Source organism: Orycteropus afer, unplaced genomic scaffold, assembly GCF_000298275.1.
Source record: "Orycteropus afer afer isolate SDZICR_OR568_19922 unplaced genomic scaffold, OryAfe1.0 scaffold00347, whole genome shotgun sequence".
NCBI lineage: Eukaryota > Metazoa > Chordata > Mammalia > Tubulidentata > Orycteropodidae > Orycteropus > Orycteropus afer.
Window position 1 is genome coordinate 2,263,764 of NW_006921934.1, and position 26,109 is coordinate 2,289,872.

At 39.8% G+C, this 26,109-nt stretch overlaps 1 protein-coding gene across 1 annotated transcript in view; it reads right to left on the reverse strand.

The window, feature by feature from the left end:
* The window catches only part of PTPRN2 (protein tyrosine phosphatase receptor type N2), a 1,483,255-nt gene that overhangs the window by 1,041,221 nt on the left and 415,925 nt on the right, over positions 1-26,109 (reverse strand). Inside the window, exon 10 of the mRNA XM_007952571.1 lies at positions 22,978-23,064. Within this exon, the coding sequence (XP_007950762.1) occupies positions 22,978-23,064 (87 nt within the window). The remainder of the gene's footprint in view (positions 1-22,977; positions 23,065-26,109) is intronic.

The window sequence follows — 26,109 nt, forward strand, 5'->3', positions numbered from 1 at the left end:
TCAGACCAGCAAACCTGGTCCATATTTTTTTTTTTTTTTTTTCCCCCCCCAACCTGTCTAGGAATTCCACCACTCCCATCCCTGGTAACCAACAAAGAAAGTTCCTTTCCATGTATAAACATTTTCTTGACTTTGTACAACAGTGGACTAATAAAATATTTGCCCTTCTGTAATTGACCCAGCATAATGTCCTCCAAGTTCATCTATGTTATTTGGTGTTTTGCAGATTCTACACTATTCTTTAGTGTTCCATAGTATTCCATTGTGTGTATGTACTAGAGTTTGTTTATCCATTCCTCCACTGATGGACACTTAGGTTGTTTCCATCTCTTTGCTATTGTGAATAGTGCAACCATGAACATGGGTGTGAATTTATCTATTCATGTCTTGGCTGCCATTTCTTTAGGACATATACTAGTAATGGAATGGCTGGATCAAATAGTATTTCTATTGCCAACTTTTTAAGGAATCACCATAATGATTTCCACAATGGTTGTATCATTTTACAGTCCCACCAGCAGTGTATGAGAGTCCCAATCTCTCCACATCCTAACCAGCATTTGTTATTTTCTGTCTAGTGAACTTTACTATTAATGCTGGAGTGAGATAGTATCTCATTGTTATTTTGATTTGCATCTTTCTAATGGCTAATGATCATGAATGTTTCTTCATGTGTTTGCTGGCTGCCTGAATATCTTCTTTGGGGAAATGTCTGGTTATGTCTTCTGCCCATTTTTAAATTGAATTGTCTTTTTAATGTTGAGGTGTTGGAGTTTTCTATAAATGTTAGAGATAAGTCCTTTGTCAGATATGTTATTGCTGAATATTTTTTTTTCATTCTGTACATTCTCTTTTTACTCTTTTGGTATACACAGGAATTTAGTTTTTAGAAAGTTCCAATCATCTAGTTAACCTTCTGCTGTTTGTGTATTTCAGGTTATGCTTGATAGTCTATTTGTGCCATATACTAGGGCCCTGAAGTTTGCCCCTATTCTTTCTTTGATGAACTTTATAGATTTAGGTTTCTCATTTAAGTCTTGGATCCATCTGGAGTTTTGTACAGTAGGAAACATTTTTCTCTCTGTGTATGGTGTGAGGTATGGATTTTCTTTGATTTTTCTGCAAGCAGATATCCAGTTTTGCCAGCACCATTTGTTAAAAAGACTCTCTCTTTCCCATTTAAAAGATTTTGGTCTCTTGTGAAGGATCAGCTGACCATAGGTAGATGGATCTATTTCTGGGTTCTCAATTCTGTTACCCTGGTCTGTGTGTCTGTGATTCTACCAGGCTGACTTGACTACTGTGGCTGTATAGTAGGTTTTGAGATTTGGGAATGAAAGACCTTGTACTTTGTTCTTCTTCTGAGATAGCCCTTTGCTTATCCAAGGTCTGTTTCCTTTCCATATACAATTAGTGGTTGGTTTTTCCATGTCTTTGAAGACTGTTGATGGAAACTGGATTGGGATTGCATTGAATGCATAGATTGCTTTGAGTAATATTGACATTTTTACAGTGTTCAATCTTCCTATCCATGAGCATGGTATGTTCTCCCATTTATATGGATCCCTTATAGTTTCTTTCTTTCTTTTTTTGTTTTTTAAATTGTAATTTGGGTGAAAATTTACAGAGAAAATTCACTTTCCATACAGCAGTTCACACATACGCTGTCTCATGACATTGACTACAATTTACCCCAATGCAACAGCTCCCCTCCCACTTCCTCCCAATAGTTACCTCTTCTCTGGGTCCATCCCTCCATGCATTCCTGCCCCCTGAACTGTCTCTCTGTGCATAAACAGCCCCTCTTTCTCCCATGATTGCTCTCTCCAAGGAGTGTATCTACCTCAGGTACATATTCAACTCATATGCCTGTCTTTTGTTTGGCTGGAAGCCACAGGTGTAGGTTCAATTCCAGACCTGAAGGGCAGCTAGGGACCATAGTCTCAGTGGTTCCACCATTCTCTATCAGACCAGCAAACCTGGTCCCCCCCTTTTTTTTTCCAAATGATTTTGAGTTTTGTTCCACATTGTTCTCCCCCTCTATCCAAGATCTCCTCCATAGATCCCCCACTGAATGGCTGACAGTGGTAGCCAGGCACCATCTAGTTCTTCTGGTCTCATAATCATGTAGGCTGAGAATTGCATGGTGTACCGGTCACGAGGACTAATTGTTTCCATGAATCTTTGGTTTTCTTCATTATTCTTTGTTCTGGACGAGGAGAGACCTAACATTGCATCTAGATGGCTGCTTGCAAGCTTTTAAGATCCCAGTCGCTACTCGCCAAAGTAGGAGGTGGAACAATGTTTAGTGTAGTAGGTTATGCCAATTGAGCTTGATGTCCCCTGCAGCTATGGTTCCAAGCCCACAGGTTCAATTACTCAGTCCCTCTGGGTAGCTGGCTGTGACCAAGAAGTGACTACAAACTTGTCCCTTATCAGCTCTATTATACACCTGGGAATTCTTATAGAACATACAAATACACTTGTAGAACCATTGTCTGCCAACCTTATACATGGTCTTGGGTACACTCCTTGCTGCATAGACATACCTAATAGTTCAGTCTGCCCACCCATCTATCCATCCATATACCCATGTTTGCCTTCACTGACAACGCAGTACTGTATGTGCCAAAGGGTTTATCTTTGTTGTCTGCACCTTTCTATGTCTTCCTCTTCCTCAGTGCCATAAGGTGTGTCTTGTAGGCAGCATACTGATAATTCATGTTTTCTAATCCATTCTGCTACTCTCTGTCTCTTGACTGGTACATTTTGTCCATTTACATTCAATATAATTATCAATACTTATCAATTTATTGCTGTCACTTGGTTGTGTGTGTGGTGAGGATTATTTCTTTGTTATGTATATGTTTGTGTGTTATGTTCATTTTGTTTACGGATTTTTCATTTCCTTCATTGCTGCTGATATTTTGTTTACTGAGTACTTATAATTTTCTTCTTATTTTGATTAGAAAAAACTAAAAAAAAAAAAAAAAAAAACCCTCACTGCCGTCGAGTTGATTCTGACTCATAGCGACCCCTCCTTGGGTTTCTGAGATGGTTATCTCTATGAAAGTACATTGCCCAATCTTCCTTCTGAGGAGTGGCTGGTGGGTTTGAACCTCCAGCCTACTGGTTAGCAGTCCAATGCCTTAGGCACTATGCCACCAGAGCTCCTGGTCTTATTTTGATTAGATGATTTATTAATTTTTTTTGTAGTTACCCTGAAATTTAGTTTCGTTTTCCTAAGTGTAAAATAAGGAGCTCTGGTGGAGCAGTGGTTAAGGCATCTGGCTGCTAACTAGAAGGTCAGCTGTTCAAACCCACTAGCTGCTCTGCAGGAGAAAGATGAAGCAATCTAGTTCTGTAAAGATTTACAGCCTTGGAAACCCTATGGATTGCTATGAGTTAGAATCAACTCAATGGCAATGGGTTTTTAAAGTTTAAAAATAGTCTGATATCTTGATATTATCTTGACCTCCTCTCCATTTTGAAGTTCTGTAACTACACCATTTATTACTTCTTTTTGCTTTGCAGTTTACCAATTGATGTCTCTGGTCCCCTATTATCAGTCTTGTAGCTTGTAGTTTATTTCAGTTTTGAAAACTGTTTATCTGGGTTGGTTTCCAGGTGATTTTGTCATGTGTCTTAATCTGTTATCTGACTGTTGGATCTCTGTCTGAAGGACTCCCTTTAGCATTTCTTGTAAGTCTGGTCTGGTTTTTACAAACTCTTTTAAGTTCTATTTGTCTGGAAAGGACCTAATTTGCCATATTTGAGGGATAATTTTACTAGATGTATATTCTTGGTTGGCAATTGTTTTCTCTCAGGGTTTTATAAATCCCATTGCTTTCTTGACAGTATTTTTCTGCCACAGTATAAGAGCTTAGTGTTATTGGTTCTCCTTTGTTGGTAACATTTCATTTTTCCTGAGCTGCTCTTAAGATTCTCTTTGTCTTTAGTTTTGGAAAGTTTGATTATAATATGTCTTGGTGATTTTCTTTTGGAGTCTATCCTATCTGTAGTCTTTGAGATTCTTGAATGGATATCCTTTCATCTTTCACGATATTAGGGATGTTTTCTGACAACAAACCTTTGACAATTTTCTCTGGCCCTTTTTTCTTTCTTCCTGTTCTAGAATTCTGATATGTAAGTTATTCTTCTTCATGCTATCTCTAATAATTCTTAGTCTTTCTTCTTTTTTTTCCCCGATTGTTCCTCTAACATGAGAATTAAGGAATTTGTCTTCAATTTTGCTGATGCTGTTTTCAATCGATTCAAATCTACATCTTTGTCCTTCCAGTGCATTATCTATTTCTGAAATATTAGTGCTAATCTTCTGGGTTTCTAGTTGCCATTTTTGTATAGTTTCTAACTGCCTATTTATTTTATCAATTTGTTTTTGTACTGTTTTCCTGAATTAGGGGGCAAAGGGGGCATGGGTAAGAAGAGGGAAGAGAAAGAGAGAAAAAAAAGGGAGGCAATGGGCATGAGATATATGATCTATGGGAGTACAGGCTGCTGACCACAAAGGTTGCTTGTGTGTGGTCTGTGATCTGTATGGGGGAACCCTGCCAACTGCAGAGGTGGCAGATGTGTGGTGCTTGATCTGCAGGAATATGCCACAGGTAACTGAGGGAATGCAGTGACCCAGGTAGGAGTGTGTTGGCAGTGGGGGGAGGTGAACCAGTCAGACCACCAGGTGGCAGAGTGGTAGTGAGGGGTGTCACCTGCTTCTGGGTGGGGTGGGCCATGCCTTTGGTCACTGGGAGGGTGTGCTGGTTAAGGCAAAAAGTGTATTTCTCTGGTCACCAGTCACTGGCATGGTTGCCAGTGCATTCCTGTGTGAATGCAGCCAGTTATCTGGTTCTTGCCCTCTTCAATGCAAGGGGGAGGGTACTGCTTGGAGTTCAGTGTCTCCAGCCACCACCCTAAACAGCCTCCCCACTGCATGGGTCCCCTATTCAAATGATAAGGAACCACAGTTGATGAGTGGTCCTATTGCCATTTACTTCCCTCCCAGCTCTGTGATCTTCTGAGTCTCTGGAGTTCTTGTCCACTTTCCTACACTTCCCTTCCTTAGATCTAGCTCATGTTTTTCTCACCTTGCTTCACTTTGAGTTTATCTATACTGTGTCTCTGACTTATTGGAGATTAAATGAAGTTGTCTTCCTATGACTCAAAATGATCACGGTGTACTGGGCTAGTTGAAAAGGCACCTCCACTCCATACAGCATCTTGTTTGCTGCTTTCATTCTATTTCTTATTCCAGTCAGTGTTTGATCTACTTCTCTGTGCATTTGTTTGAAGCTCAGGGTTCCAGGATTATCATCTATGTCTGCTTCACTTGGTTCTGAGTCTTTGTTACAGAGGGAAGGCATTGATTGCCCAGCTAGTTTGTCAACGTAACTCCACCCCCACTATATATGTTTTTGAGGGGCTTCTTACATCAGCCCTTAAATTACTTTTCAAGATTAGGCCCTATAGATATACACTCAGTTCTATAGATCTATAGATGTACATTCAGAATCTGCACTATAACAGACCTATGGTGAGCTCAGAACAAACAGATTATGTTAACAGATGTTAGTGTAGAGTTGGAAAATATAATCACATAATTTAGACACAAAATTATTCATCTAGTAAAGCTCTCGTTTTATAGATGAATAAATTGAGGCCTGTGGAATTTATAGGATTATCCCCATATGATAATGTTAGTATAATGTAGTACAACTACAATAATTATTTCTTAACTCTGAGTTGAGAGCCCTTTGTATAACACTATGACAATTGGTATCATCTCTATTTTGCATTTACCAATGTCTTTTCCTAACTACTACTGATCAAGAACCATATTGTGTACAGTGCCTTTCCCTAAAACTGATACCGTCACTGAATTGTTCCAAGGACCACTGACTTCTTTCCAGTCTTTCCCATTGCAACTAAACCCAACCCACTGCCACTGAGTCAGATCCAACTCATAGTGACCCCTCCTTGGGTTTCTGAGGTGATATCACTATGAAAGTAGATTGCCCAACCTAAATTCTGCTTGGTATTGAACAAATCCATGTTGCCAACTGAAGATCAAGAGTTCACTTCTGGATGCTACAGAATTATGTTTACATACATAATTCCATCTTTTTCAGATTTGAAAGAATGAGCTAGGACCAAGAAAATTCTAGAAATCTATATATACAACAAAATAATGCATCTATATTTTTCTAAAGCATACTTGCCATTATCATATTTTCTGCACAATTGTGTAAACCTTCTCCAAAATATTAGGCAATAACTTTCCAAAATATATGAATTAAGGGCTTACAAAGGAGGAAGAACTAAGAGAATCAATTCTTATTTTAATGTGTGAGGAAACAAAGCCTTGCAAAGTTATTGCAAGATAATTTAACATAACATAGCAAGATAATTTAACATAACGTAGCGAGATAATTCAACATAACATAAGCCTTAACAAAAACATAATTATTGGCGATATTTTATCTTCTTAAAGAGTTGAACAATTGCATTACTGTGCAGATTGTATCTTATTTGCAATTACTTTGTGATTACGTGCAATTTGGGAATACCTTCCTGTCATTAGGGAATGGCTTGCCTTGCATTCTTTTCTTCTCATAGACTATTTGGAGGAAAATAGATGATTTAATATTTATGCTTTGCCTTCAAACTTTTAAAGTATTTGCTTAGTTTTCAATTCACACAACCATTATTTCCCTGTTACATCTGACAGGTGATCAGGTCATCAGGAAAGTTTTATTATACCAGCATGATGTATACCATGTCTAACCAGGAAGTCCCTCATTCCCAAAGGACCAAAGGCCTCCTAGGATGTATTTTCTGTTGCATAACTCAAATCACACAGTGTTTAAAAATTAAGTAAATAAATAGCTGAATTACTTACAAGCTTTTTAAAAAATAAAAGCTTTGCTCCTTAAAAATTAGGAGCAAAGACTTGAACAATTCAGAAGATTCGGCCAAATGGCTCTTCAATTCCACATGGTAACACTCAGCGGAACCTCAGAAGCAAGAATCCAGTTTCTTCTTGTCAGAAGGGGATGGAATTTCCAGTCTGAGCCATTGGGTAACGCAAACAGTTAAGTACTTGGCTACTAACAAAAGTGGGCTGTTTGAGTCCAACCAGAGGAACTTAGAAGAAAGGTCTTGTGATATATTTCTGAAAAATCAGCCATCGAAAACCCTATGCAGCACATTTCTACTCTGACACACATGGGGTCAAAATGAGTCAAAATCAACTCAATGGCAACTGATTATGGTCTACACTATTCCTTATCATGGTATCCTTGGGCACTCTGATATTTTTGTTTTGTTGTTTTGTTTCTCTAGATACCCAGGAGGCTTGATTCCTGACAACACCTGTCTGGTCTTTATACCTGTTTCAATTTGCAACCCATAATATAAAATCATAAACACTCATAGGCCAGTATCCACAGCAGGAATGAGTCAAGAGATTCCTTCATTGGGATAATTTTATATTTTTCTATTATCCTGAATAGTTTTTTTTTTTTAATTTTAATGATCTCATTATGGATTTTCATTCCCAAGTGTGTAAAATGAGGATTTCCTGCAAGATGGCTGAATTCCAGTCTTTTTGAGCATTCCTATAGACGCTGAATCCTGAGTAAAGTGTCCTGACCTGCCTGCTCTGCTGCAGTTAGTATGCCTGTAACGTTTTTACTTGAGAGAAATTCAGAAGAGTGAAAAGTGATTTCTACTTTGTTCTGGAGAGAAAAAGAAGAAAGCTTAACTGTTTTATCTAATCTTGACAGCACAGAAACTAAATGCAATTTATATTTGACCACAGTGTTGAGTTTTATTTGAATAGAAATATAACTTATTTTCATGTGTTTATGTCTTTCCTGGCTTGGATAACACTTATTATTTTAATAATATATATATGCATACACACACACACACACACACATACAATACACATATCAAACCAAAACCAAACTCACTGCTGTTGAGTTGGATCCAACTCATGGCAACCCCTCCTTGGGTTTCTGAGGCAGATCACTATGGAAGTAGATTGCCCAATCTTCCTTCTGAGGAGTGGCTGGTGGGTTTGAACTGCCAGCCTTCTGGTTAGCAATCAAATGCCTTAGGCCCTATGCCAGTGTTGAGTATCTGCATACACATAGCATTTAATTCCTAAAACATCTCTCTAGTGTAGGTATTTTATTCCTACACTATGAGACAACTGAGAATGGGTAAAATTAAATAATTTGCCCAAGATCTTATGGCAAGTTGACAAAAACAGATTCAAACTCAATTCTCTTTAAGTCCTTAGCCTATTCATTCAGACATTTAATCATTCATTCATTCTTCATTCAACAAATAGTGCACATTAATTATGTGCCAGATATTGTTCTAGGTACTAAATCTATATTGTTGAGTAATACAGGCCCAACTCTTCCCTTCAAGGAGCTTATAGTCCCCTAGGAATGATAAAGACAGATTTTTTTTTTTTAGATAAAAGTATAATTACAAGAAACGACATAGTGTCTCAATTATTTCTGCTTATGGAATCTCTCATATTCATATTGATTCAAATACAGTGGGTTTCTGTTAGTTTGTTTGTTTGGATAGAATTCCTGGGTGGTCCATAGGATTAATGTGTTTGGCTGCTAACCAAAAATTTTGAGGCTCAAGTACACAAAAAATGCCTTGGAAATAAGGCCTGGTGATCTACTACTGAAATATCAGCCACCAAAAATCCTATGCAGTATATTCTATTCTGACACACATGGGGTCACCATCAGTTGACAGAAGTTAGGTTGTTTTTCTTTAATGGAACCCCTAATTACAGGGGTATCTATCTCAACACACAATCCAGTATTGCTTAGTGCTTAAAGTGAGTGTAAACACCTAGAAAGAAAGAACTGGGTGAGTTATTCTTACCAATTGAACCTATTAATAGTACAAGTTAGAATTTAGGGCTGCTGTTATTGTATGTGTCATCAAGTTGTCTCTGACTCACAGCAACCTTATGTACAATAGAACGAAACACTGCCCAGTCCTATGCCAGCCTCATGATCCCTACTATACCTGAGCCCATTGCTGCAGCCAGTGTGTCAATCCATCTTGTTGAGGGTCTTCCCCTTTCTTGTTGACCCTCCACTTTACAAAGCATGACATCCTCCTCCTGAGAATGGTCCCTTCTTCTAACAACATGACCAAAGTAGTTGAGATGAAGTCTGGCCATTCTCACTTTCGAGGAACATTCCAAATTTAGGGTGTGTGTGTGTATATATATATAAATATAAATATAAATATAAATATAAATATATATATATATATATGTACATTTTAAATAACAAGAACAAAAACAATGATAGAGTAATTATACAAGTTGACATTTATTGAGTATTTAATACACCAAGCACTAGTCTAAATTCTTTGCTATAGATTATATCATAGAATATTTATAATAATCCTATTATTAGCCTAAGAACCAGCTACAAAATTTGTGGAGACCTGTGCAAAATGAAAATGTGGGGCCTCTTGTTCAAGAATTATTAAGTTTAAAGACACCAACAGCAGAGCATTAAGCCAAGAGTGGGGCCCTTCTGAGCTCAAGGCCCTGTGTGACTGCCCAGACTTGGTGACCAGGAATACAGCTCTCACTATCCTTGTTTTTCAGAGGAAACTGAACTTTAGAAAGGTCAGTAACTTGTCAAGTCACAGAACTAGTATAGGAAACCATACTAGTGCCCTGGGTAGCTTGACTCTTGTACCAAGTTGTGCTCTCGTTTCACAGCAGGAGAGGAGATTCAGTCAACACTTTCAAATACTAATATCTTTATCCAAAACACAGAGATTTACTTAGAATGAGAAATTACCATCTTTTACTGAAACAGAATTATTATTTGTGACTAAATATTAGTTCTTCCCTGTTACCTCATTCTTAGTCTTAAAAAACAGGACCAAGGAAATTTTGAAACACTGTAATATTTCCTCATTACTTCTTATATTAAGGGAAACCACATGTAGCTAATTTGCTAGCCACTTGATTACACCTTTGTAATCTTTCACTATGTGATATATACTACTACCACCAGTTGCCATAGTGCCATCTCGGATTCATGGCAACCCCGTGTGTGTTAGAATAGAACTGTGCTCATAGGGTTTTCAATGGCTGACTTTTTGGAAATAGCCTGTCAAGCCTTTCTTCCAAAGTGACTCTGGGTGGACTTGAACCTCCAACGTTTCAGTTAGAAGGTAATTGCTTAACCATTTACACTTCTCAGAGATTCTGTGTGTGTGCTTCAAACACTGAAGAAACAGCCATCACTTCTGTTTCCAGGAAGAAAGACTGATTTTCTGTTTTCCTAAGGCTCATTCAGCAAATCCTTAACAAAGGGTAAAACAACACAGCAATGATCTACCTGCAAGCTCCAATCTACAGGCAAAGGATACATTAAGTACAGGTTGCAAACATCATTTATCAGGGTCCTACTATAATGCTTCTATGTTTTACTGCTGAGATCCCTGGGTTTGAGAGGTATTTATTTACCCCAAGCATAACGTCTGCCATTGTGAGTTTGCACTGCCCTGGCAAGCATGACAAATTACCAGTGCTTTGTAACCATTCGGGCAACAGAAGGAACAGTGACCTCAACACACTGAGTTAAGTGCAGTTCTTACCATTCATCCTATTCACTAGTTAATGTCTTCTTAAATCTGATGCATAGAAACTAGTGGGAGATAGTTACAATTCTGCCCTGACATGAACCTCTTTCAGTTCCACTGAATATACACATCCTGAAGCTTCCAAACTCCATGGTCTCTCTCTCTCTCTCGGATCATGGGTATGTGAGGATAGGAGAGGGTGAGGGCACAGGGAGAAGGGAGCCAGGAAACTCTGTCTAGCTGGGATTTCTCTAGCACTGGAGCTGGGCTCGGGGGCTCCCTTCTTCAGCTGGACCTAGAAGAGTCTAATGAAAAGTGTCAGGGTGGTGAATTCCCACTGCTGCGTCTTCAGTAACTACCCTGAAGAACAAGAGCACTGTATTCATCAGTTCAGTAAATCACACTGATGAGAAGCTAAACTGCATCTTGCATCATGTGAACATATGAAGATTGATCACAGAATTAGACAGTCCTCCCTAGAATGCCCTCCTCTGATCCAATCCTTCATGCAGCTGATTTGGTGGCTCAGATGAAGCATGTCTCGAAACGATGTTGACACTGGAGCCCCATTGAGCCAGGGAGTCGAGTGCTCTTAGAAATGTCTTTTTTTTTTATTCCTCATTCCACAACTACTGCCCACCTGACTGAAGCACAGCAAAAGCAGCCTCAATCAATCACTAGTGCCTCGGACAGCCATAATTAGATTATAAAATCATAACTGTAGTCATTGTACGTCTGCTTGCATAATTACATCAGCATGCTAATGCCATTTTAATGGTCTCTAATGATGTAATAAGAAATAATGGAATTTATTTGACAGCTACATAACCATTAACAAAACATATTAAGCATAACTAGTACTTCCATAAAAATGCAGACAATATCCAAAAGTGGCAGCTAACATGCTGGCCTGTTTTCCTTCCCCTGGAACAATGAACAGTTCTGACAATGTATTCTTAAATGTAGTGCCAAGTGAATACTGCTACCGTTTGGACATGTAGTTGCTTCCTATTCTAAGACCTCCTACAGGGGCACAGCTGAATGCCTTAAATCAGTTCATCAAGCTAGATGCATTTCCTGAATAGTTGCATGCCTATCACTGGGCTAGGTCCTGGGGGATAACACACATGGCAAGTATGTATAGCTTGGAAGGGGCAAAACTGATACACACCAATAACTATACACACACACACATGCATATGCATTCTAACATGCATACACATGTCCTCATACATGTCCACACACAGGCACATACATGCATACAAACACATAAAACAATTACGACCCCAGCATGTGGTAAAGACTACAAATAGCAAAGCCTGGGGGCTTCAGAGAAGGCTTTGGAGCCAACAAAGACCAGACTTCGGCTTTGAACTATGAGTGGGATTACGATGAGCAGGAGAAACTATCGAACAATTCCAGATGGGACAAGACCAGGAGGGAGGGCCCATCTTGCATCGTGTGGCTTACTCATGAGGCGAGCCAGAGACAAGATTCCCAAAGGTTTTAAAAGGTGGTAACGGAGCTTAGATTTTATTCAGTAGGCAACAGAAAGCCACCAGAGTTTTCTGAGCAGGGAAGAGACATTTACAAAAGATTTATTTGGGCAACTAGCTCAGCTGGCAAGGTCAGGCCTGCCCTTAGGAGAGGCTAGAAAGCACTCCCTGGAAAGTCCTTCTGTATTCCCTATTAGGCTTCAGACAAGGGAAATCCTGTGTATGGAATGGACTGAAACAAGGAATAAAAGGCAGAACTTGTAATGAAGAGCAGGGTAGCAGAGGGAAAGAGCCAGCCAGTCTGGGTTTAAATGAACATGCACCAAAAGGGTCCTCCGTCAAAAGGACTAATAGGTCTTGGTGTTTACCTGTAATATTCCTGCCATTTTGCTAACAATCTCTGTAAAAGTTAATCAGTGTTGTTTGGGCTAAATGACTGAGAAGAAGGGATAGTTTATTTCATGAAAACTTGATTATCCTTATAGGGGATGAGTAGGAAAAATAAAACCTAACTACTGATAGGGATAGGGGAGAAAGAGGAAAGAGAAGTTGTTGCTGTTATTGTTAGATACTGTCAAGTCATCTCAGACTCATCGCAACTCCATGCACAGTAGAATGAAGGAGAAGGGCAGTATTAAAATCCACGGGGATATGGCAGGAGGAAGATGGGTTTTGTATTAGGGCACTGAGTTCCTGGGACCCTAAGATAAAATTTAAAATTTAAAAGGTTACCCTAAGATAACCTTTTAAAGACCATATCACATTTTCACACCTTCTTTTAATAGTACCAGAAGACTTAAACTTAATTACAAATAAAAGCCATGGACATCTTAAAGGAAATCCAACATCTTTCTTTAAAAATCTCAGTTGTGCGATATCAACATAGATAATGAGTATAACTTTTTGCCACAAGAGATCTGTCCTAGTTAGTGTGGAAAATAAAGCACATCCTGTCCACTTTCAGCTTCAAGCCTGCTACAGTTGGTGACCCAATTCCACCTCTCCTGGAGTCATGGGTGTTGCAAACAGTTAACACACATAACTGCTTTAAAAAAGAAGAAGAAGAAGAAGAAACAAACTCATGGGGTCCCCATGAGTTTGAGTCAACTCCACAGCAACTGGTTGCCTATCCTATAGATTCTGAATCACATCCATCCCTGATCCCCAGATGATACATACTGGAATGGATGGAACAGATAAAAGAAGGGTACAAGGTGGAAGGAGGAAGGAAGTCAGGCATGGACACTCATCTGTCCCCATTCTCTTGCAATGCCCAAGAAGTGGTCACCTTGGACAGCTACTAAGCTTCCTGGTGCCCCGCATTTCCCTCCCATCTTATCTTGCAAAGGAAACAGTTCCTCTCACAGCCAGTGTCCTAAATCACCACCATCTCAAAAGCACCAGGTGCAAGCTGTGCAGCAGTACTTTCTGTCCCTTCATTTTGGGATCACTGTGAAAACATGTCTTGTTTTATTGCAAACAAATAGTTGCAGAGGGGCTGGCAAGGGAGAGTGGAATCCTAAAACACCAGGGCAGGCAGCCGCCAGACAAAAGGCCACCATCTTCTTGAACCACTGTGTTTCATTTGCTGCAAAATCACCATGGAAAGTTTCACTAAAGGAAAATAATGAAAATTCAATAAATGCCATCCCAAGTGTGGCCAAAAAAGTTTTAATCTAAAGCTGCTTCAAATAATCACTTTTTCTGTCCAATGTTTTTAATAACGGGCTAAGCTATAATAGTGTCCTGTGAGTGCTGCTGGCACACCCACAGTAACTCTCAGAAGTGCCACCTTGCTGTACTAACTCTTATTTACCACCTCTAGGTTTCTCCAACAATACCTTTATTTTTAATTAAGGAGGCATTCATTCATTCATTCATTCATTTATTAATTCAGCAGCAACAATAAGTGCATTTCCCAGGGCTATAGAAGCGTTTTTATTGTCTTGTTTTGGTTTTTGTTGTTAGTTCCCATTGAGTCAACTCCAACTCATGGTGATCTTATACAACAGAACAAAATGTTTCCTCATCCTGAGCCATCTTCATAATCATTGGTATGCTGGAATTCACTGTTGCAGTCACTGTGGAATGTGAGTGACTTCCAATTGATGGGGCTCAACTTCCAACAGGAAATTTTGTCATGATCCATGGGTTTTCATTGGCTGATTTTCAAAAGTAGACCTCCAGGTCTTTCTTCCTAGTCTGTCTTAGTCTGGATGCTCCACTGAAACCTGTCTACCATGGGTGACCTTGTTGGTTTTTGAAATACCAGTGGTATAGCCTCCAACATCACAGCAGTACACAAACTACCACAATATGACAAACTGACAGACAAGTAGCCTCATTAAATGTGTTTGATTTATTGAGTGAGGAATAAGGAACGGATATTTTAGTTGGTGGTAGTGGAAAGGGGCGTGATTTGGGTGACTGAAAACACTAGACCATAGTGTTCAATCCCATCAAGTGTGCATGAACAAATGTAGTCACTACAAGAGATGTGTTGTTGTTAGTTGCCGTGAAGTCAATTGCGACTCATGGTGACTCCATGTGTGCAGAATATATATAACTGCTCCGTAAAATTTTTCAAAACTATCATCTTTCAGAAATGGATCACCAGGCCTATCTTCTGAGGTGCTTCTGGTGATCAAATGGCCAACCTTTCAGGCAGCACTTAATCATCTGTGCCATACATGGACTCCTGTAAGAGATGTATGAGATACAAATATGGACTAGGGGTTGCTCTGTTCTCAAGGAACTTACAATCTTGTGGTGAAAGATAGCAAATAACTAATGATGTGTTAGGTTACTGGAAGGATGTACAGACTCATGAGAATACACAATCAGAACAGTACCTAAGCCTCCTCACAGAGGCTCAAGTATAGACAACGCGATAGCTGAATCTAGGAGGGGGTCTGACTTAGGACCGGGGACTCAGCCTGCTCAGGAAACCACCTTCTGCTTCCTTTGAAACACATTATCAGCACTACCAGATTAAGCCCTGACTTCTTCATGTCCAGCAAACACAGGCCAATCCTCATTTGATCACACAGAGCAGAGATGTTGACCTAAGGCAAGATGCCTACAAATATCCACAGTGGAATCAGTTCTTACTGCTCACCTCCTCAGATGACCTTACTGACCAGTGTTTTCCTTCCTGATGGCACTGAGCTGGGCTTAGGCTTGAGTCTTTGAGTTCTAAAGCCATGCCACTTCTTAGAAGGGGTTACATATGGAGGAGCAGTGTCAATTTTGTAGACATGTTGTGCAATCCTTCATTGCAAGGAACGCAATTTGAAGGACACTTGCTGAAAATAAAAATAGTGACCGCAGGTTTTATATGTAGGTTTACTGAGACACACAAATGAAGCATTTGCGTAATTAATGCCTTGTACATTCACAAATCAGTGAATGTACAACTTGACACCAACAGCCAGAAACTCTTGACTCTGTCTCCTTTTTCTCCAAGCAATTGCCATCACTCTAGTGCAGCTATCATCCACTCTCACCTGGACAATGACTGCAGCCTCCTGAGTCACTGATGCCTCCACTCTTCTCCCCTGTAGTTCATTCTCTTAGCAGTGGATCTTTTTTTTTAAAAAAAATTATTGCGGTGAAATATATCTAACCACATTATTTACCATTTCAACTATTTTCATATATATACAATGAAGTGTCATTAATTATGTTCCCCATGTTGTGCAACCATCACCATTATCTGTTTCCAAATGTTTTCATCCAAATGAGTTTTCATCCAAATGAGTTCAGTTAACAAGAATTCACTACCTTTTATGCATTTTTCAAGTTCTCCCTTCCACACACTCTTAGTAACCACTAACAAACTCTGGTCTTACCACTTCCTGTTACAGATATTTCATATAAGTAAGATCATACAATATTTGACCTTTTGTATCTGATTTATTTCACTTAGTGTGTTTTCAAGTTTATCCACATCGTAGAATGTATCAAAACTTCACTCCTTCCTATGACTTAATAGTATTCCACTGTATAGCCTACATTTTGTTTATCCAGTCATCTGTTGTTGGACACTTGGGTTATTTCCATGTCATGTTTATTGTGAATAGTGAATAATGCTGCACAATGAACATCACTGTACAAATATTTGTTTCAGTTCCTGCTTTCAGTTCTTTGGGGTATATACCTAGGAGTGGAATTACAAGGCTGGATGGAAATTCTATGTTTAATTTTTTGAAGAACTGCCAGAATGTTTTCCAGTAGCTACACCATTTTATACACCAGCAAATGCACAAGGGTTCTAATCTCTCCATATCCTCACCAACACTTGTTTTCCATTTTTCTGATCATAGCCATCCTAGTTTGAGTGAAGTAAGAGCTCATTGTAGTTTTGATTTGTATTTCCCAATGACTAATGATGTTAAGCATCTTTTCATGTGCTTGTTGACCATTAGTATATCTTCTTTTGTGAAATGTCTATTCAAGTCCTTTGCTCATTTTTTTAAATTGGATTGTTTCTTGGGGGGGGGGATTAAAAACTTCTATCAGATAAAAGATATATTCCCATGATTAAAACTCTCCAATGGTTTTCCCTAACAAAGAATAAAATCCACACTATTTACAATTGCCTTCAAGGTCCTTCCTAAATTAACCCCTGCCTATATGGTAGCATAGTGGCTAAAGCACTTGACTGCTAACCAGAAGGCTGGCGGTTCAAACCCACCAGCCACTCCTCGGAAGGAAGGTTGGGCAATCCTACTTCCGTAGTGATACTGCCTCGGAAACCCAAGGAGGGGTCGCTATGAGTCGGGGCCGACTTGACGGCACATAACAACAACAACAACAACAACATGTACCTCAAGTCACATTCTTTTTTTATCCATATGCAGCTAGAGGAGCACAGCACTGTATTGTTGATTGGTATCTGCTTTTCTCAGATCTTTGCATGTTTTTTTCCCTCCATGCAACCTGCTTTATTTTCATCACATCATTCAACATTGGCTGATACCTTCTAGTTCATGCATATATATATATATATATATATATATATATATTTTTTTTTTTTTCCCCTGATTTATTTCTGCTCCTCCTCCTCCACAATATCACTCATTAAGAGCAAGGACCTCACATGTAATGTTCTCTGCTCCATCACTGGCACAGAGAAATGCACCTAGAGTGTTGTAGGCACTCAGTAAATATTTGTTGAATGACTACTGAGTAAAGAATTATGTCTCTGTATAATGTTATGATTCCTAGAACAAAACTGATAAAAGAGCACTTTGTTAGCTGGAGAAAATATTAAATTGCCTCACCTCTAAGGAGTTCAATGAGGTATATAATGAGACTCCAATGAAGTATATAATGAGGGATTACTATTTACCAGGGACTTGACTTTGGCTCCTCTCCTCCAAACCCTAGCTCCTTCCCACTCAAAAATAAGAGAAAATAAACTTTAAAGTAACAAAATGGATGAAAAAGAACTTGGAACACTCTATAAAGTGTCAAGGCTCATATTATCAGACAAATTATGTTTCCAAGAACTAATGATAGTATAGGAGCTCTGGTAGCATAGTGCCTAAGGCACTTGACTGCTCACCAGAAGGCTGGCGGTTCAAACCCACCAGCCACTCCTCGGAAGGAAGGTTGGGCAATCCTACTTCCATAATGATACTGCCTCGGAAACCCAAGAAGGGGTCGCTATGAGTCGGGGCCGACTCGATGGCAAACAACAACAATGATAGTATAAAGTCCCTGGTTGGTGCAAATGGTTAATGTGATTGGCTGATAACTGAAAGGTTAGAGATTTGAGTCCACCTAGAGGCACCTTGGAAGAAAGTCCTGGTGATCTGCTTCTAAAATATCAGCCATTGAAAATTCTATGGAATAAAGTTTTACATTGACACGTACGGAGTCACCATGAGTCACAGTCAACTCATTATCAATTGTTTTTCTGATTTTAATGATAGTATGGCCCCCAAGACAGGCCCAGCTCTAGCTCTCTTTGGCTGCCGGGGGATGAGTTAGTCTCCCTACTAGACCACAGTCCCCTGGATTGAAAATGAGGGCGTTGACATCAAAGATCAATTGCAGCTGTCCAGTTCTACTAAGTCCATGGTTCTCTGTCAATTTTCTATTTGTTTGTCTCTTCGGCCAGACTGCAAACTACTCAGGGGCAGGAATGTATCTTTCACTTGCTTTATACCCTCTTCTGCACCTAGCTCTGGTGGTGCAGTGCCTAAGGCATTTGACTGTTGACTAGAAGGTTGGAGGTTAAAACCCACCAGCCACTCCACAGAAGGAAGACTGGGCAACCTACTTCCTTAAAGATTTACCATCTCAGAAACCCAAAGGGGGTCACTATGAGTCAGAATCAACTCGATGGCAGTAGGTTTGGTTTAGTTTGGCTGCATCTAGATCAGTGCTGGGTCCTCATTCTATGGATGGACATCAACTGAATATAGAACAAGAGCCCATATCCCTATGTGATGCGGATGCAATCCCATCATTTTGTGCACCCAGACTGATTTTGGTCAAGAAAGACATTTTCTTGTGCTTTCTCTATGGGAATTTAAGACAATGGAACATAGAGAAAAAAATATCTTAAAATATGAATCCTAGTGCTTTTTCTGTTCTGAACTTTCCTTACCATGCCCTTTGTGTAGAATAAGGCATCCACATTGCAACAGCCACTTGAAGATAGCTACGGAAAGATGTGTGACACATGGGTTCAGTGACTTCCCCCCAAAATGCCCTTGAAGGCCACATCAGAGATAGATTTGAAAACTAGAGCTTCTGATGTCCAAGAGCTGGGTTTTGTTGAGAGAAGAAAATGTCACAGATCATGCAATGGTAAGACCCTGAGGTCAGCATCACATAGAGTTCTTACCAGAATGACTGAGGTGAGAAAGAGTGCAGGGGTCAGGGGGACTGGAGTTTGGGGAGTGGCCTTGGAGGAAGTTTTTGAGGCCTACAAAGGAAAGATGAGACTTGAAGGGACTACTTTGAAAGAAGTAAAGAGAATATAAAGAATCTGTCAAATGCATCCACTACCAGACCCAGGTGACACACTTCCAGTCTGGCAGAGAAGTCATCCCTACCTTTGCCAACTTATTACTGAGGATCATCCAAACTGTTACATGTGGACACCTCAAACATTGGAACAGACAGCTTCCACTTCAAACACTAGAAGAGACAGGAAGGTGAAAGGGAAGTCTCCCTGTAACCCACACCTTTGCCTTGGGAGGACTGGGCAGTGGGGAAATCCAGCCCTGTTACCTTAAGCTCTACTTTCTCTCTCAAAGCACTCCATATAGTGATTGTTAAAACATATTGCCTAATACTCCAAGTCATAGATTTACAGAATTTTAAGGCTGGAAAAAAGCATTAAAGATCATTATCTGTTTGATGTTTACTTTACAGATGACAAAATTGAGGCCCAGTGGGGTAAAGCTACTTTTCCAAAGTCATAATATAAATCTAAGTTCTCTGGTTGTGTGTCTTTGGTCCCCTTGTTCATCCTGGAAGTATCATGGATTTTCAACTTCTGTGAATGCTATCATTCATAGTTGCTTCTTGAGGGATACAAGTTGATAGGGGGAAGCTCAGTTATGGGATAACCAAGGTGGTCCTGAGAGTGCAGGTCTGAGCAGTTCTGCAGAGCATGTGTAAGGGGAGCATATAACATTGCCAGAGCCTGGGAGATGCTGTGGCTGCACTCAGCCCTCTTCTCTTCCATTAGCTCCCTCTCAAAATCCCTATCACAAACAAGGCCCTTATTTCAGTTGTACTTCATGACTGTTGTTTTTGTTGTGTGCTATTGAGTTGACGCTGACTCACAATAACCCTATATTACAGAGTAAAACTGTCCCATAAGGTTTTCTAGGCTGTAGTCTTTACAATCATTTCCATACTGCAGCTAGACTGACCATTCAACACGTAAGTCTGACCATTGCCACTCTGCGACTGGAAATGCTTCCATGGTTCCCCATGGTTCTATGGGTGAAGTCTAGACTCCCTCGAAGTGCACAGCCTCATCTGCCACTGTTAGGTAGGTGGCACCTCCTCACACACTCATACCATTCCTCTTCAAGTGAACCCCTGCAGATTCCTGAATCTATGTGCTTCTTCAATCACCTCCAGGTCTTTGCATGTTCATGTGTTTATTTACTCAAAGTATTTACTGAGTGGAGCTCTGGTGGCATAGTGCCTAAGGCATTTGACTGCTAACCAGAAGGTTGGCACTTCAAACCCACTAGCCACTCAGCAGAAGAAAGACTGGGCAATCTACTTCTGTAAAGATTTACTGTCTCAGAAACCCAAAGGGGGTCACAATGTGTTGGAATCCACTTGACGGCAGTGAGACTTTTTTATTTATTTATTTATTTTTAAATTAACTAAGTACTTCCCATGAGTGGTGAATAAACAGTCCCAGAATACCTGTGACATCTCTCTGTGGGGCACTGACTATTGGTCCTGTAGGTATAGTTAACATATTTCTTCCTCCTGAGGTCTTCCTTGGCCCCTAAGACTACAAGGTGCTTCTTCACACATCTCCTACCACTCTACATGGTTAGTTGCTAGCTGCCATAGAGCTGTCCCCCAACTCATGACACCCTCATGCACAAAAGAACAAAATGCTGTCCAGTCCTGTGCCATCCCTATGATTGGTTGCAGATTGGACTACTGTGATCCATAGTGTTTCTATTGGCTGAGTTTTAGAAGAAGAACATCAGGTCTTTCTTCCTATTCCACCTTAGTCTGGAAGCTCTGCTGAAAGTTGTTTGGCATCATAGCAACCTACAAACCTCCAGTGACAGACAAGTGGTGGCTACACATGAGGTGCTTGGGCCAGGTGTAGAATCTCAGTCTCCTGCATAGAAGGCAAATTCTACCACTGAGTCTCTACTTCCCTCCTGCTATCCTGGCTGGATAGCATCTGTCTCAGCCAAATATATGGCAAGATATTTGAAAGGAGGGACAGGGTCTTGCTCACAATGGTGTGCCCAGCTCCTAGTGCTAGGCCAGCTCACAGGATATGCTCAATAAATATCTGTTGTATGAATAAATAAATAAATACATATTTGTTGACTGAAGGGATGGATAGACTGGTATATCCATTCATATAAAAATACCCATAATCATACCAAAAATAGCTCAGCTAAATCTTTTTATTTCTAGTTCTTAATGTTTTATTCCATGGAGGCTAATCAATCCTGACACTTCTTTCAAAACTTTTCTCCAAACTCAGGGTTTCCAAATGTGCACAGTTCTTCGCTAATTATGTCAATAGATTTCTTCAGTTTGTGTCATGTATGTATATGTTCTTTCTCAAGCATCCTATATATGAAAATGAAAGGAGCTGCCATTCACTGGACGTTTCCCATGTCTCTTACACCTTATGTCATTTAATCTTTAAAAAGCCTTCACAATTGTTGTTACATTCAATTTGATAGATGAGAAAAGGACGCTTATAGTGCTAAGATAACTTTAGTGCTTCAGATTCCAAAGCCTCTGGCTCCTTCCACTCAGCTGCAGGGTCATTCATGTCTTCCAATCCCCACCCTCTTTCTTTTAGATTTATTGTGGTAAAATATATATAATAGGAAATTTGCCATCTTAACAATTTTGAAGTGTAAAATTCAGTGGCATTAAATTCATTCAGAGTTTTTTGCAATCTCCACCACTATCTACTTCTAAAACATCTCATCACTCCAGAGTCTGTACCCATTAGACAATTATAACTCTCCATTCCCCTTCCTCTAGACCTTATTAACCTCTAATCTACTTTCTGTCTGTAGCAATTGATCAAGCTAGATATTTCGTATAAGTGCAATTATATAATATTTGTCCTTTTGTATAGAAATTATTTCATTTAGCATAATTTTTTCAAGGTTCACCTATGCAGTGGCATGTATCAGAATTTCATTCCTTTTCATGGCAGAATAATATTCCCATGTGTCTGTATGTACCACATTTTGTTTATCCATCTAGCTATTGATGGACATTTGGGTTGTTTCTACCTTTTGGCTATTGTGAGTAGTAATACAATGACCATTGGTGTCCATGTGTGCATCTGAGTCCCTGTTTTCAAGTCTAGGAGTAGAATTACTGGGTCATATATTTGCTCTGTGATTCACTTTTTGAGGAACCACCAAACTGTTTTCCACAGCAGCTGCATCATTGTACAATCCCACCACCAATGCATGAGTGTTCCAATTTCTCCACACCTTCTCCAACTCCTGTCATTTTCCATTTTTCTGATAATAACCATCCTAGTGGGGGTGAAGTTGTATCCTGAGTTCTCATCAGAGGCAGTAATTGGGCTGTGTACACAGCAGGCTTTCAATAAATACTGACTGCACTTTCACTAACAGGCCCTATCTCCAGAGATTCTGATAATTTGCAATGGGGTGGGGCCTGTTGTTGTTGTTGTTGTTATGTGCCATCGAGTCAGACCTGACTCATAGCGACCCCTCCTTGGGTTTCCGAGGGAGTATCACTACGGAAGTAGACTGCCCCATCTTCCTTCCGGGCCTAGGCATCAGTATTTTTAAAAGCCTCCCAGGCAATTCTAATGTGCAGCCAGCACTGGGAACCTCTGCTTTAGTTGGATGCCATTCTTTCAGGAGATTATAATTTTAATAATTAAACTCAGGTTTCAGCTGTATTTAAATAACTTACCAAAACCCACTGGAATTTTCCTTTCATTTCCTCTCTAAACTGTTTCTCTCTGATATAATTAACAAAAACCACAGACACAACGTTCTTTCCCTCACAAACCAATTTATGAAACTGAACACGATGTGAGGAAAGAATAAAATCTAAAGACCCTGCATCAGGTACTCACCCGATATCTGCAAAAGTGCTTATCGGTACCTTCAGGAGATGTGCTGTGTCCTCTATCAACTTCTTTCCCTTTTCCAGGCTCAGGGGGCTGTTGAAGGATAGCAAAGAAAGGGAGGAGGAGAAAGAGCGTTACAAAATGGAACTCATCAATACTTGAGAAGCTAAAAGTCCCTAAAGAGTTATCACCTTGGCCTCTGAGATTCTGAAAGCCACCCCTGCTCACTGCATTCCTGTCACATAGTGATCATGGTACCAGGGGAATTGGGATCAGGTGCTTCTTCAGGCATGATGAATCACCTGAATTTTCCAGCAATAAGACAAACAATAAGGTGCAAATGGAATTGTTAGGAAGTGTAATGGGCCCATGATGCAGCAACTGGCTCATCTCAGTCTTCAATAAAAAATATAATAAAGAGGATGGGAGGGAAGGGAAGAAGAGAAAGGAGAAAGAAAAGATAGGGGTCAGTCAGGGAAGTAAATGCTGAAAACAAATTGCAGGATGAGGTGTTCAATGGACAAAGGCAATGCATATTTCAAAACTGATTCATTTCTAAAATGAATTCTACCCTGATGAAAGGATATTTAAATAGTACATATTTAAAGGTAAACAATGAAACACAATGGATGAGTCTACCACTTGTGATTCATTAAAAGAGAGCATAAATATTCTATGATGACACCATGGCCTAACAGACTCCCCAGCAGCCAGGCCATGTTTACATAAAGAAAGCTGCTTTATTAAGAGCTGCTGAGGAGTAATCATGTATAATTTGAAGTTCCAATTATGAACCCTGCAATCTAGTAGTCAGTTTTGCAAATCATGAGTTACCTGTGAAATCCTGTTAATACCACTTCAAAGAATTATTCAAATTATATTGTTATATAAAAAATGATGTTGTACAGGAAAGGTCTTCAGTCTAGCTGACCATTCATTCATTTGTTCATTCATTCAGCAAATGTTAAAGAGTGCCTACTGGGTAGAAAAGGAGCTCTGAGAGCATAGTGGTTGAAGCATTTGGCTTCTAACCAAAAGGTTGGCAGTTCGAACCTACCATCTGCTCTGCAGGGAAAGATGAGACAGTCTGCTTCCATAAAGATTTACAGCCTTGGAAACCACTTTGTCCTAAAAAGGGTCATTATGATTTGGAATCAACTTATTGGTAATGGGTTTTGTTTGACTAGGTGCCAGGCACTGCTTAGCTTAAGGGACACAGCAATGAAAAAAAAAAAAAAAAAAGACCAAGTCCTTTACTTCATGGAGCTTACAATTCTAGTAGAAGAAGACAAGCAACATAGAAATTAACAAATAAAAATAAATTATATTGAAAGTCCAGGCTTACTGGTCTGATAGTGACTGGGAAAACCCCTGAGACTATGGCCCCCAGTAACCCCTGGAATGAACTCACTCCTGTGGCTTCCAGCCAAACCACAGACAGGTGTAAGGGTGAACATTTATACCAGGTAGGTATACTCCTTAGGACAAGCAATCATGGGAGATCAGAAGGGCAGTATTTGCACAGGGAGACAGCCCAGAGGATAGCAGCGCATGGGAAAGGACACAGGGAAAAGGTAGCCACAGGGAGGAAGTGGAAAGAGGGCTATTACTGTGGGGATTTCAATTAATGTCATGAAACAAAATGTGTATGAACTGTTGTATGAAAAATGAATTTGTTCTGTAAACTTTCACCCAAATCATAATAAGAATAAATAAACAATATCAATTAGTGACAGGTTCTATGGAGAGAATTTCAGTGGGATAAGGGAGAAATAGAATGTGGGGTAGGGGAAGCAAAGGGTAGAGAAACTTTTTTTAAAGTGTGGTTAGATATAAGGTTTCTCCCATAAGGTAACAATGGAACTGAAACTTGATGCACTAAATTATGGGTATCTGAGGGAAGAACATTCCAGACAGTGGGAACAGAAAGTGCAGAGGCCTTAAAGCAGGAGTATCCTTAGTGGGTTCAAGGAACAAAAGGAGGTCAATATGGCCAGTGTGTAGTAGAGGATAGGAAGTGTGGAGGAGATAAGTTAGAGAGTAAATGGGAACAGATAATATAGGGCCTTTAAAGATTTGGCTTGTACTGCGTAAGATGGGAAAGCTTTGGGTTTTTGCAAGGATCAGCCTGGCTTCTCTACTAAGAATAAAATGATGGTGGTAATAGGGAAAACAAACAGAGGCCACTGTTACAGTCCAGGTGAGAGAGAATGATGATGGCTCGTGTCATAAGTAGTAGAAGAGGTGATGAGATTCAGTCAGGTTTTGGATATATGTTAAGGTAGTGCTGACAGGATTAAAGAATATCAAAGACTTGGAAGCCAGGTGAAGGACAGGTTGGGAGCGGTGCCGATGGTGAGTCAGGATTTCTGTGTTGGGCATTTTAACTTGGAGATCACTATTGGACATCCAAGTTAAGACCATGAGTGTTGTTGTTGTTATGTGCCGTTGAGTTGGACCCAACTCATAGCGACCCCTCCTTGGGTTTCTGAGGCAGTATCACTATGGAAGTAGATTGCCCAACCTTCCTTCCAAGGAGTGGCTGGTGGGTTTGAACTGCCAGCCTTCTGGTTAGCAGTCAAGTGCCTCAGGCACTATGAGTTTAGAGTTCAGAGGGGTAGTTTGGGTTAGGCATGAATATTTCTGAGTTGGCCTAAGGATGGTATTTGAAGGCAGGTCATCTGAAATTGAGCCCTGGGACACTTTAACATTTAAAAGCAGTGTGATGAGATGAAACCAGCAAAGAGGGAAAAGGAGCATAGGATGAGGTAAAAAGTGAATTAACAGAGTAAGCTTCAAGAAAGAGAGACTGATGAAATAGTCACATTGGTCCAAAAAGATGAGGACTGACCACTGGATTTAGAAGTGCCTAGGTCATTGATGAATTTGACAAGGACTGTTTTGGTTAAGTAGTAAAGACAAAAACTTGACTGCAGCACATTCAAGGAGAAATAGGGGGAAAATGTTTTTAGGCAACTTTTTCAAGGACTTTTGCTATAGAAAGGAGCAGAGAAATAGAATAGTAGCTACAGGGAACCAAGAGATTCAGTAGAGGTCTTTTTTTTAATTTTATTATTATTATTTTTTAAATTTTTAAATCTGAGAGATGTAGCACTCTGATAGCTTGTATGGTGATGA